Source organism: Salvia hispanica, chromosome 6 (genome assembly GCF_029641045.1).
Source record: "Salvia hispanica isolate PSC_SH4W2 chromosome 6, Shi_PSC_v1, whole genome shotgun sequence".
NCBI lineage: Eukaryota > Viridiplantae > Streptophyta > Magnoliopsida > Lamiales > Lamiaceae > Salvia > Salvia hispanica.
This window is the reverse complement of record NC_142697.1, coordinates 20,964,309-20,978,266: the sequence shown is the minus strand read 5'-3', so window position 1 is coordinate 20,978,266 and position 13,958 is coordinate 20,964,309. Positions and strand designations below refer to the sequence as shown.

General features: G+C 35.7%; 1 protein-coding gene and 1 pseudogene across 2 annotated transcripts; both read left to right on the top strand.

Annotated features, from left to right (window-relative positions):
* The first annotated feature begins 2,472 nt into the window (after positions 1-2,472).
* On the top strand, positions 2,473-8,941 carry LOC125206369 (plant UBX domain-containing protein 7-like; annotated as a pseudogene). The gene is made up of 10 exons (XR_016132451.1): positions 2,473-2,657; positions 3,281-3,475; positions 4,183-4,238; positions 4,678-4,874; positions 6,095-6,172; positions 6,260-6,328; positions 6,852-6,995; positions 7,124-7,235; positions 8,045-8,290; positions 8,514-8,941. The product of XR_016132451.1 is annotated as a plant UBX domain-containing protein 7-like (transcript).
* Positions 8,942-9,513: 572 nt separating this feature from the next.
* Positions 9,514-12,898, top strand: LOC125208503 (ribosomal RNA small subunit methyltransferase J). The gene is made up of 6 exons (XM_048108139.2): positions 9,514-10,149; positions 11,048-11,146; positions 11,501-11,678; positions 12,037-12,134; positions 12,393-12,454; positions 12,551-12,898. The coding sequence occupies exons 1-6, from the start codon at positions 9,679-9,681 to the stop codon at positions 12,675-12,677; spliced, it is 1,035 nt and encodes a 344-aa protein (XP_047964096.1). The 5' UTR covers positions 9,514-9,678; the 3' UTR covers positions 12,678-12,898.
* Positions 12,899-13,958: the final 1,060 nt, after the last annotated feature.

The window sequence follows — 13,958 nt, the reverse complement described above, 5'->3', positions numbered from 1 at the left end:
GTACTAAATATGACTCCTATTGTGGGACGGGAGAAGTACTCATTTTCACGAGTTGATTATCATATTTCATTTATATGTTTATTGTAATTTCTTTAGGACATATTCAGTTTCTTTGATTTGGGATGAGTAGAAATAAAACATAGGATGGTTTAGTGTTGTTGGGCCTACATAATTAAAACTTCGGACAAGTGTTCAATGACAAAGAAATAAGCCGTGTTTTAATTATGGGCAATTTTGTTTTAAGTAATTAATTTTCTGTTCAATAGGAGCTTATCAAAATGACCCAACACATTTGGTATAATTGGAATGGGGGAAGCGAAAATGAGAGGGATGCATGTGGAGTGTTGTTGTCTTCAATTCTGAGCCCGAGAATCGATGGAGATACAAATACCACCTAATTAGAAGAATTCATTTAAGCCTAATCCTACATTGAACAGTGTGGGCCCAACATCAATTATATGGCTGCCAAGAGTTATACTCCTTGAACATAGAACGCTCATAAATACCTGGAAATTACCTCAAATCTTGTTATAACCTGAAAGGTGAAAATAAGTTTTTGTTTGTCAAACAAGATTAAAAACTAGATAAAAATAAGTTTTTGGTAACCTAGACTATATCACGTGTTAAATGACATTTTTACCCTCGTCAAAATTCCCCGCCGCCCAATTTTCGATCGAAAACCAGGAGAAATTAATAAGCAAAAGGTAAACACTTGCATTGGGCCAAAATTATATATGGGCCTTGTTATTAAGAGATCGTTTGCTTAAATGAGTTATCTACAAACGTATTGAATTTTTGGGCTAAAATTAATTTTTAAATAAATTTAATATTTCCTTGATGTGCTATTGATAATCATCCGTTGACTCAGCACTTAAAAAAATGTAATAGAAAGGGAATTAAAAATGTAGTAAAATATAAAAATTCTACTTTAAAAAAATATAGTTAAATGTGAAATCTTTGTTTTTGGACGCATGATTTTATGTGTTGTTATTCATAAATTAGTAAAAAAATAGAAATGTAATTATTTCTATATTAAAAAATATTTTATTTTTAATAGGACATAATAGTTAGTTTTATACTAATAAATGAGATTGAAAATATGTTTAATAGAATGTGCTTGGTAAAAACTAGTGAGTATATTATACTCATTCCGTCCTTCGGAATTTGTCTATTTTCATTTTCATCTGTTTCTAAAAATTTATCATCTTTTATTTTTATTACTCTCTCCGTTCCTTCATAGTTGAGTCATTTTTCCATTTCGGGAAGTTCCCTCATAGTTGAGTCATTTCCATATAGTAACGTTTTCCTCTTACTTACTTTACTCTCTCTTATTTTATTCTCTCTACTTTATTCACTTTTTACTTTATTCTCTCTACTTTTTTCTTTTTCTTACCTTTTTATCTATTTATTTAACACAGTCAATATTCATTTCTTAAACTCCGTGCCGAAAAGTTCCGCCTCGACTATGAGGGAACGGAGGGAGTACTTTTTATAGTGGACCCCACCTTCCAGTAACTCATTTCTACTGCTAATTTATTATAGAATTAATATATAAAAGTAGGATCCACGTGCCAATGATTTTTTCAACCAAATCCACTTTGTATTAAATTTCTTAAAATCGTGTTGGAATAAATGGTGACAAATTATACGGACGAAGGGAAGAGAGTAATACTCCCTCCAATAGATGTCATACTTTCCTTTTTAGTTTGCCCCACATTTTTTTTTTGGTTCTCTCTCGCATTAATATAAGAGCATCTCCGGTGGCAAACTTCTCACTAGGACTTCCCACAAAAACCTCCTGTCACGTCACTAGGACTTCTCATCCCACTGCACAATGTAGGACTTCCACTATGACTTTCCGCAATAAAATAAAATCACAATTACTCAATTTACGGAATGAAATGAAGTACAACGAGCCGTATTTATAGAGTTTTAAATTAAAAAAAATTAAACTTTAAGTCGGACGTCCGACCCACGCCACAATGGCGGACGTCCGCCCACCCGTCGCGCGGATATCCGACGTCCTCACGGGACGTTCGTATCCGAGGCGATGTGTTCCAATGGCAAACGTCCCGGTCGCCCGTCGCGGAAGTCCGACCGGACGTCCGCCGTTGGAGATGCTCTAAGTACTCCATCTGTTTCTTCATAGTTGAGTCATTTTTCTATTTCGGAAAGTTTTTTTATAGTGAGTCATTTTCATATGTGGTAATTTTTTTTCTTCTTACTTTACTCTCTCAACTTTATTCACTTTATACTTTATTCTCTCTATCTTTTCCTCTCTCTTACTTTTTAATTTATTTATTTAATACACCCAACAATCATTTCTAAAATCCCGTGCCAAAAAGTTTGCCTCCACTATGAAGAAACGCTACACCTCCTAAAATCTCGTGTCATTTTCCAAGTATGTCATCTATTATGGGATGGAGGGAGTTCGATTCTACCGGTTGAAGTATTAGTACACTGTTTGAGAGTCATCTCTCTGAAAACTCTTGATATTCTCCTTCATACTCTCTCCAAGAATCTAATTTCCAATAATTAGGTGTGACAAAACGCCAATGGAGAGCGTCGTATCAGCTGTGGATCAGCAGAGCTTGGTTTCCTCCTTTTTGGAGATCGCCGTCGGCCAAACCGCTGGCACTGCTCGCCAGTTCCTCCAGGTGCTTTGGATTTCTGTTTTTATTTTTTATTTTTTTTTATGTTTCAGATTTTTTACTGCCAAACTCGATCTACTTATTCATGTAACCTACATTGCCAATGTCTCTCCTTAAACTTGTTCCCAATCCTTGTAATGTGCCTTTATGGTTCTTGAAGATGTTGGCTTTTCTTTGTTTTTTTGGTAGTAGTAATAATTCTGATGTGAAGCATTGGGAATCTGAATTTTCTTCTAATCAGCGGGATTGAGCAATCTCACCAACTGCAAGTAACATCTGATGGGTAAGGAATGCTGTTTAAGGATTAATAAGATTGTTTGAAGCAGGGGTCAAAACCATAATGACTTTCAGTCCTATGCATTGCTGAAATATTTTTGTGTCAAAATTACAACTTGGGAGGGAACCTTTATCTTGTAAAAGGAATAGTTTGAGATCTCTATGCCTGTTGTGTGTTGTCCAGATATCTTCACGAGTTCTCTTATTGTTATAGTGATATTTTAAAACTGCAGTGTGTCTATGCCTTGTTGTTTTATGTTTTGGAACACTAATACTGTAGTATATGCTGTTGCTAGCATATCAGATTTGGATAGTTTTCTCATTAATTTAACGTAAAAATTCATTTGATGCAGGCTACTAGCTGGAAGCTTGAGGAAGCTATTCAACTTTATTTTATTGGAAATGAACGCAGGACAGGTCAACCTCCTGTGGGTTCTCCATTGGGAAATGATGTGCTCCTTCATGATTTAGAGAAGGATTTGGGTGGTCCAGATGTTAGACAAGATGACACCGACGGTGTGCGGGCACCTTTAGAGCATCCATTATAGGTGGACAACTTTTTTTTTTTGTCCATAGCCCCATTTTATTTGTCCACAGCCACAAAAAAAAGTATCCGCATTAATAGTGGACACTTTTTGGTGGACAAATTTCACTTTATTTTATTTGTTGTATATTTTAATTCAATTACAATTAAAATTATCGGACTAAAAATAATTAAAAAACGAGATAATAATAAAATTAAAAAGTACGATGAGACCAAATATTCGTTGTATTAATGGATACCGGAAAATTACACAACGAACATTTAAAAAAAAAAACATATAAAAACTAATAAAAACTCTTTCTCTCTCTCTCCAATACAATACAACACTTTAGAAACGAGAATTCACGAGACATCCATGAAATCTCAAGTTGGAATTCATCTTCTTCACCCAAACAACCTACTTTACTTCTTTACCTTACAATATACCAAAGCCAACTCACAAATCTCTCTCCATTTTTCATCTCATCCTCAATAATTCCTCTCATCTTCTTAGCTTACTACTTTTTCCCATCTCTGCAAATTTCAAAAAAAAAAAAAAAGGAAAAGCCGGCGGCCGCCGCTTTTCTGTCTCATCCGGCCCGTCCTCGCCGCAAAGCCGGCGATGGCCCTTCCGCCCCAACATTTTCGTCCGCCCGCGGGGCGGACGCGTGCCCCCCTATAGACCGCTGCGGCTTAGCCGCCTCCGGGGCGGCCGACGCGCCGCCCCTATAGTGGTTGCTCTTACTTGTGAAAAGAGATGTTCTTTATGATAGTCCAATACTTTATAGGTATCCAACCTTTCTAATTGCTAAATCATAATTTTTCACACTTTTATGATGTCTATAGCTTTATTTTATGACCCATTTTTACTTAATTTTGTTTAATGTATGTCAGATCTTATAAGAACATTCCTTTTCCACTTCTCTAAATTTGGTTTTCCTTGTCAAGCTGATCATTTAGCATCATCCATGATTCTATGTGCAGGTTGTTAATTTGGCACCTTTGTATAATATAGTATTCTGTATTAATATATGTTTTTCTGTATTAATATATGTTCATGCATTGTTCAGAGAAGTAGTTTTTAGTTTAGACATATCATCTGAAGGAACTGTTACTGTCAACTTCTTTATTTGGTATTTTTTCTTACCAGGTATAATTAATGTAATAATAAAGTTTGCTAAAACTTCTATGCTATGGTATTATTTAATCACATTTTGCTTTATCCAGCATAACACTAAGAACGGGAGATTCATGGAACTCATTCTGTAGTTCCATTCCGCAATTTTCAGGAGGAAATGAAGCGACCTGGAATATGAGAAGCGGAACAAGGCTCATCATCTTCTGTTGTTGATAAAATTCAGGATCATCTTGCCTCTTTATATCGTCCTCCATTTGTCATAATGTACCATGACCCCTTTGAAAAGGTAAAATGTATTTTATGTATATATAACCTTGGGTTTTCATTTGCTTTGGGTGGGGTCGGGTGTTAAAGGTCGAAATTCAAACTCTTTTTTAACCCACTTTCTGTAGCACCCCTACTTAATATATTCTCAAAGACCTGATCTTGTTTAATTCTCTTTGAAACATGGCCTCGATTACACGAACTCGTAGCAAATCTCAATTGCTCCCAAAGACACGATCTCATAGCGAATTTTCTTTGAAATATATCCTAAAATTTTCTTAATTTTGTTGAGTGAGGGAGACCGAGAGAGTACCCCAAAGAGGGACTTGAAGGTCTTTTATTTTGCTAACTTTTTTTTTTTCTAGAATTTTCTAGCAACCTTTTCTTTATATTCATATATTAAATACTTGTTTATTTTAATGGAGATAAGAGTGGACAAATGTCATTTTCTAATTTAGTACAATTATTTAACTAATCTCTAGATTGTTCTACATATACAACACATTGGAAACTTATTTTCCCCACTTTATCTACATCACACGTGTATCATCAAAATTGGAAAATAGAAAATATATTTAGAAATCCTTTTATTTGAATTAAATATACATATCACATGATTAATAATATTTATATTATTCCACACTTTTGTTGCACCACATTCTAGGATCATTTAGTAAGTAGAGGTCTCTTAATATAGCGAAATTATTAATTCATACACACATATATATTTAAAATATTAATTTTCATCTAGACTCATTTTTGGAATGTTACACTTTCTCTTCTGAGCTTCAGTAAAAAAACCTTGCCTGTAATTTGTATCTAATTATGTTTTAACATGGTATAGCAGCTTTTAGCACTCACTGGTATTAATATCAAACTTGGATGGAAAGTGTGTAATTGATTTTTGACTAGTAATGCCTAATTATTTGGTGAATGATACCTATGTATGTGATGAAAATAAGAAGAAACAATCTTTATAAGCAAAAGAGAAAATTAAACACCAACTCATTTGAGATATCACTAATGTGAGTGGAGAAAAAAAAACCAGGTTCAAAGGAGACATTAACATGACATCTTTTTTATCTGATTCGGTCTTTAACTTCAGAAAGTCATAATCGATAGAAAACTATGTTTGAGAATACTATTTGCTGAGTTGCTGAGAACCTGGTTCACAAAACTTCTTGTATGGCTGATTTGTTCATTGTTTGATTTGTTATTTGATGTTGGTCTATTTTGTTTCAGGCTAAAGATAATGCAAGAGATCAGAACAAATGGCTCCTAGTCAACATGCAGTCCACCAAGGAATTTAGCTCCCATATGGTACTTGCTTTTATATTCCCTTCCCTCCCCTCCCCCAGTGTTTCTCTCTTACTATCTGAAACAATTATATTTTTGTCTGCTTTGCAGCTTAACTGTGACACTTGGGCCAATGAAGCTGTTTCTCAGACAATCAAGACATACTTCGTCTTCTGGCAGGTTTGTGTTATCATATGTTAATTGTCAATTTGGAACACTGGGCCTTACATTTATTTTAGGGTTATTTTAATCTCTACATGATAAGAAATCATGTTAAGGCTTGTGTGTTTTCTGCATCAAGATGTTCTTATGTTGATACTGTGATAGGACAGTCGCATTTCTTGCATGTTCCACTTTACGTATGCTATGTATGCTTTTGATGAACAAGACGAAAATTTAAAGATGCATTCATATTTTGAGTGCTGGAATATGAGAGGGAAAAAAGTTGTTTGTGTTCAATTTTAATGTCTTTATGGTTGCACACGGGGCACAACTGATGTATGATGGCATTTGTATTTTATAACATCTGGAATTATGGCCGTGATTTCTAAAATTTAGCAGATATAGATGTTCTTGAGCACTCTTCTTTCTCGTGTAATAATTTTAGTGATAAACACTGGTAGCTAAAAACACTCTAAAAGTTATTAACCTAGATGATTTTTTTATTTTAATTGTTAAGTTCCAGACATTTAATATGCTTTAGGTGTACGACGATACAGAAGAGGGGAGCAAAGTTTGTACTTACTACAAATTAGACTCTATTCCAGTCATTATGGTGATTGATCCCATAACGGGTCAAAAAATGCGCTCTTGGTGTGGAATGATTCAGCCACAAAACTTGCTGGAGGTGAGTTTTCCATGTATTTCTCTTTCAACTATTTCTTTTTCCGAAACTAAACGTGTATGCCCGTGGAGGACTACATACTTTAAATTTAGGGTTGTGCATTGATACTTTTCTGGTCATGACATGTTTAGGATCTTTTACAATTTATGGACGGTAGCCCCTCAGATCTTCATGTCAGTCACTCGCATAAACGACCCAGAGAAAGCTTGAAGTCTCCTATTTCACATCCTCAATTAACTACAGGTTTTCTACTTCTACATCAAATCTCTGCTTGCCATATGCAAATCACTAATCATTATTCAAGAAAAATGTTCATGTAAATATGTCAATATATGCTGGATAACATCAAGATTTTTGTTTCTGAATGTTCCAAATAATATTGTCACTTTGTTAATCATCATTTTTTGCTGATTGTGCAATTTTGGTGGTTTTGTGAATAAGTTTTGGTAGTATTGATTCAATAAAATAATGATTGAAGATCTCTTCCTACGAAGTATAATTAAATCAAGTAAATAAGCATGAACTTCAATATTGTACCCAATGGTAATTTCCGTGTTGATTTGTTTGGCAGCAACTGATATGGCTAGTTGATCCATTTTGGAAAATCGTCATATTCTAGCAAAAGGATATTTTCTGATTAAAACCTCTCTTCAATTGTCGATGATATTTTTTCATGTTTTCAAGCTAGTTAATACAAAGAAAGTGTAAGATTGTCAGCTAGAATTTTTATTAAGTTCCTTTACTTGATGATGGGCCAGTAATACATGGCAGAGAATGTATGACTTCTCATCTTAATTGTTCTAGTGCGTCATGGATGCCTTGATTTACTGACTTTAATGTTTTGTTCAATAGCTTCCATGCGTATATTGTAACAAACTGAATTGTTGAGTTCAATTGCACAGTTTTATTAATATAATACCATCTCTTAAAAAAATAGGCATTCCTCATGGCCTCTGCCTAACTGAGTACTGCAGGAAGACTTCAAGCGTCCATTTAGTAACGATGTACTGACTTGATGTAGTTACTGATGATTGTTATAAATGTTTCAACAGCTGCAGATAACACTATTGAGAATGATGAGGACCTGCAGAGAGCCCTGGCTATCTCTATGGAAAATCAGAAGACGATTGATGTAGGTCAACCCAAGAAAGTGGATGATCCCACTGTTGAGGCACAAGTGAAGAGGCCAACTTATTTACCTTTTCCTGATGAACCGAAATGTGACAAGAGTCTGCTTTGTAAGGTTGGAGTGCGTCTCCTTGATGGGCGCAGAATCCAGTGGAATTTTCTGCGTACTACTATCTCTCTTTTGGAGTCTTGCTTAAGACACTTAGTGTTGTTGTGTACTGTATCAAATATTATAGCATTCCTCTAAGACTCTTGTCAGTGAGAATCACATGCAAAGTATCAACTTATTATGGAATTAATGCTTTCCTCCTGCTACACACCACCATTACCCTCTTAGTCTTACCAAGTGCTGCAGTACCAAGTTTGCTTTCAAGTGATCCCTTTTAATCGTTCATTTGGTACAACTGCTATGGTCATTCTGCTCCTTTGAGCTGAAGGAAGATGGTAACCGGCCATTTCGCCTGAGCCAAGCTATTCCTGGTGCATCAACAACATTGGATTTTGATGTCAGTTCAACATTTGAGGAATCAGGTCTTGCCAACTCAATGATTGCAGTTACTTGGGAATGAAGACCAGGAGGGTCCAAAACCTGCATTGGAGAGAGTTTTTGGTTTGAAAGCTTGACTATTTATGTCCCTTTCATATTGTTGTTTTTGTTAAGAAGGGGAGATGGGGTGGAAGGAAATCAGCCAAGGCTATTTATGCATCCCTTGTATATATTGCATCAAGTGAGATGGATACAGCAGCCTACAGTTTCAGTTTAACTATGAATCTGGATGGTTGCCTTTTCTTCCTAATTTAATTGAGTTTGTTTATGTTCTTTTTTCTTCTTTTCATCCCAAGCCCCACTATTATTCACTACGTCTACGAGATGTAAGAAATTGTCGACTTGTTTCATCCTTTCATTCAGTTACAAAATAAAGAAGATTTGACGTTTACCGAAGAACCAACTAAACGCATGATAAAAATCAGCACGACAGAAGAAAAAAGAGTAAAACTATCATAAACCCCACCGTACATAAATTTTCTTTTTAAAATTATTTCACTCCCGACATTGTAAGTGCTCTTATCTAACTTAATTGTGCGATTTGTGCGAATACTTGTTTTAGTGAATAGCCGATATTATTTTTAATTTTTTACGGTATAGAAAAGCCCCTCTTATCCAATGTTTCAGCCTATAAATTAACACATAATTTTAGTGGATTACATTAACAGCTTGGAAAATTGAAACAAGATAGATATAAAAATTGTCCTTCATCTTTTTCACTCTCAATGCTTATAATTATATTATTAAAATTATTTTAGTATCTGCATATAGCCTATGAAACATTAACATGAAAATCAGAAAATGAAATTAACTTCAAAAAGGTGAAATTGTTGCACATACATTAATAGCTGTACTACTGATTCTAGAAGGTATAACCCTCGCCTCACCCCATACATTAGACGGCAGCCTGCGCCGATTCAAGTCCGCCCTCCGCCGCCCGCCTCGTCGGCATTCTACTCCTCCACCGTTGAAATCCGACATCATCCAATATCATCTCTATCTCCACCCAACATGACCACTTGCAATGGCAGCTTCTGCTGCAGCTCTTCCCACACTTCAATCGATTCCTCCATTTCCCCATTCCCCAAACCCTTATCCTTAATTCCCAATCGCAAACCCTTCGCCCTTCAATTCGGTCCCACACTTCCGTTATTGACACTATCCTCTGCTGCTTCTCGCCCGGTATTAGTAAGAGCGGCGGCCAGTAGCGGCAAGAGCAACACCATCGATACAAAGAAGGAAGCTGAGGCGGAGGAGGAGGAGGAAGTGGAGGAGGAGCTTCCGTGGATACAGGAGAAGGCTCTGGATTTGGTCGAGTTCACTGGCTCTGTCACTCAGACCATTCCAGGGCCGCGCGTTGGGCAGAGCTCGCTCCCGTGGATGCTGGCGATCCCGATGGCTTATCTCGGCGTCACTTTCGTCATTGCCGTCGTGAAGACCGTCAGGAAGTTCAATTCCCCTCGAGAGAAACGCCGCAAATTGGTTGGTTTGCATTCCCCTCTTTCGGCAGTTTCAATGTTATGTTGTTTTACTTTATCTCAATGCGTACATTGTGTTTATCGGAGTGCCATTTTTGCGTGATAACTGTACTGGTGTTTGGTAGAACGGTAGAACCGATGATGGTCATGTGGAGATTGTTTAACTGTAGCATGTTCTCTGTTTTTAAAGGTAGAATACCCGAAAATTGCAATCCTTGTGTTGGTGCAATGACAAATGATGAGTACAGTATGCAATGCGTCAGTTTTTAGTAGATTAATGTTAACTTTCGAATCGTTCAATATCTCCCGCCCATATTGGTAACTGGAATAAGCCTCTCTCACTTTCTCACATTCGGAGATTGGTTCAACTGGATTGGACCTCCATGTATTTGACAACCCAACTGTCATAGGCTTATAGCCTTATAGTACAACTTATTTTGGCTCGAGATATGCTCAGTAGTTGCTAAAACTTGTTACAACACAGCTGAATAGTAAATGCTGATCCTATCCTCCGACCAGAAGGGAATGATTGAACCGGTTCTATCTTTCTATGTAAGAGGAAGGAAAAGAAGAAGTGGAAGGGCTATACAATACGTAGCATGAAGCAGAAACAGTCAGAAAATGTACAAGGCTTATGGATGTGGTACTTCAGTTCTTTACAATAGAGAGCTGATGATCCAGCCAAGTCGCAAATCACCTTCCGCCTGTGATTTGCTGACTTTTCTCCTTTATTTTGTATTTGCATATAGCTGTGTAACTACTTTAACAGATAGTAATAAGCAAAGTGGTTTATTACATTCACTTAGCCATTCTTGTCAGTAATATACGTTTAGAAGTAGTGAGGCTTTATGAAAATATATTGTATTCATGTTTGTTTGCTTGACAAGATTAGCAATTTTCAGGTCAACAAAAATGCTATGCTATGCATATCTCTGGATGAGCTGTTTGCTAAGGGAATCGGTGAAGTAAACCAGTCAGCTTTGAAGGAACTGATGCAAAAGGTGAGTCACACATAGCAAGCATAATCCATGAATAAGTTATTTCCATAAAACTGTTTAAATCTTTTTTAGAAGAATGGGAAGTCAAAACTTAATTCAGTTTACACCTCCCATGCCCATTGAAGTTTCTGAGAAACACCCTATTGAAATCCATGAGACATTTCCCTGTCCCCTAAAAAGTAAAAAAAGATTCCGCCAGTAGTTGATATCAAGTGATACTACAATTTTCCCTGGGAGTGCCAGCTAAAATATAGTACTATTACATACCCTAGTCATTTGTTTCCCTTCAAGTGTGTTGATAGAGAACCATGTGTGCCATGCAAACTGCTTCATCTATTTTTTGTGTTGTATTTGCAGACAGGTTTTGACATGAAAGAGATTTTGCGTAAATACATCCGTTATGTGTTGAACGAGAAACCATTTAATCCAGACCTGATAGCAAATCTGATCCACCTCAGGAAAGAAACACAGTTGGAGGATTCTGAAGTGGCTGGCATTCTGAATGAGATTTCAGGAAGGATTGTCAACGATAAAGGTAACCATATGTGAACTTTTTGCTGATTATCGTCTGATTTAAGTGTCCAAAACATCTGTTGTTTCTAGACCAATCAATAACATATACAGCTTTTAATTTTGCACTTAACCTGAAAAATATCTGAACTTGTTCATAGCTGTCGATGAGACTTTAGCACAAATATCGTCTAGCGCTGTGTGTGTGAGCGATTGCTGAATTGCTGGTTAAGGTAGAACTGTTTTTCTCGTCTTTTCCTAGTAACTAGTACCCTACTTCCTTAAGCCCTTGAAGAGACCGATCTACTGGGATTTAGATTTATAACAGCTAATTGATCTTCACCAAGTTCATTTACTGATCTAGAATTTGCATGCATTTTCAGGTCCGGTGGTCATGGATATATCAGGATATTCTGAAAAAGGATTCAAAAGGAAACTAGCTGTGCAAGCTCTGTTTGGAAAGATCTATTATCTGTCTGAGGTAAACTTCTACTTCGATAGCAGCAGCATTACATTTGCCTATGAGAATATGTTAGAAATGATTGTTGCCTTTGATTTATTTGATCTTCGATATATAAACCCATATTCATCCTTCATCATGGTCTTGAAACCACTTTAACATCTTGCCAACTCTACACATATGTGGTGGGTACAATAGTCAGATCAGATGTAGTAATAAACTTTATTGAAGTTAATGTCATTGCATTGGCTGATCATCTCTTCTTGTGTCATTGATTAGCTTCCCGAGTTCTGTTCCCGAGACAGCTCCTTAAACGTAAAAACAGCATTTGGTGTGACAGAGTAAGTAGCATCTCCAAAAATTTAAACATACATGAAATTGTGATTTACCATCAGGGCCATTAAAGAGCTGTACCTCTTTCTCTATCCTTTTTTCAGTGAGGATGCTGAAAAGCTTAGGCTGCACACTGTCTCAGAAGTTGGGGATTTGGATTCACTAGAGAAGATGGTCGGTGAATCTGAAGAGGAAACAAAATTAAGTGATGATTCAGCCAATGCATCTTGATGCTGCATCTATTGCACCAATTTTGCTCTACGCAGAAGTTAGCATAACAAGAGAATATATCCACTTCTTTGTATACAATTTTCCTAAGATTTTTGTTCTATCAAATCCGGCTGACTGTGTACGCGAGGTTTTCGGGATGCAGTGTCTTTGTATATTTAAAGCATATGCTTCTGATTCTTCAACCATTAAATAAGAGATGCGTAAGAGTAAGGTTAGTTTTATTCGTATCGATTTATTTTGTTATTGTGGTTCATTATTCTAAAATAATAGATGCTTATAAGGTTAGCTTAGGTATTGTTTATAATAAGTGTTACTGTATCTATTTTACTTACTTTTATGACTAGCATTTTTGCTTGCCTTGAGTTGTGCACTAATGTTATTAATTACTACTGCTAGTTACTCCCTCGTCCCCCATTAGGAGGCACACTTCCGTTTCTATACTCAGCTTTATAAAAATAATACTGTAATAGATAGTTAAAGTGAATAAATGTTAAAGTAAGAGAGAATAATGTATACAAGATTTTTCTCTACATTATTTTTTCTCATACTTTACCATTTTTCCACCTTAACTATTTATTATCATTTTTATAAAACGAGTGCAAAAACAGAAGTGTGACTCCTAATGGGGGACAGAGGGAGTACTCCCTCTATTCCATTAGGAATGAAATGTTTTTCTTTTTAGTTTGTCCCATTAGAAATGAAACGTTTCTAAAAATGAAAACAATACACGCTCTATTTTTTTTTCTCTTTTACTTTATTCTCTCTTCATTAACTCATAAAACAACACTACTTAAAATCTTGTGCCGAAAAGTAAATGTCCCATATTTAATGGGATGGAGGGAGTAGTATAATAAATTAAACTGGTCAAATCTTTAACGCGCAGAAACTAAATGCACGACGTTCTATGGATTGTCTATGTGATACGTGTGTGGATTGCTGGTAACCTTACTTAAAAAATACTTCATCCACTTTCAGTGGAAGATTGTTCATAGTATTCATATTTTCTCTTATTTTAATTATAATATTTTTAAAATACGTGAAAAAATGGCTCAGCTATTAAAAAACGATAATAAACCGATAAATACTATATAAATAATATAGTAACTGTATTTACCTTTTGTGCAGAAAAAAGGTAAATATATTTCTTCAAAAAATTTTACAAAATATAATACCTGTCAAAAGTGTTTTGTTTTAGAAAAACTAAACTTCAATTTGGTCGTTTATATTTGATCTAGAAAATATTTTGGTTCAAAACAATATGTTTTGGTCTAGAATTATATA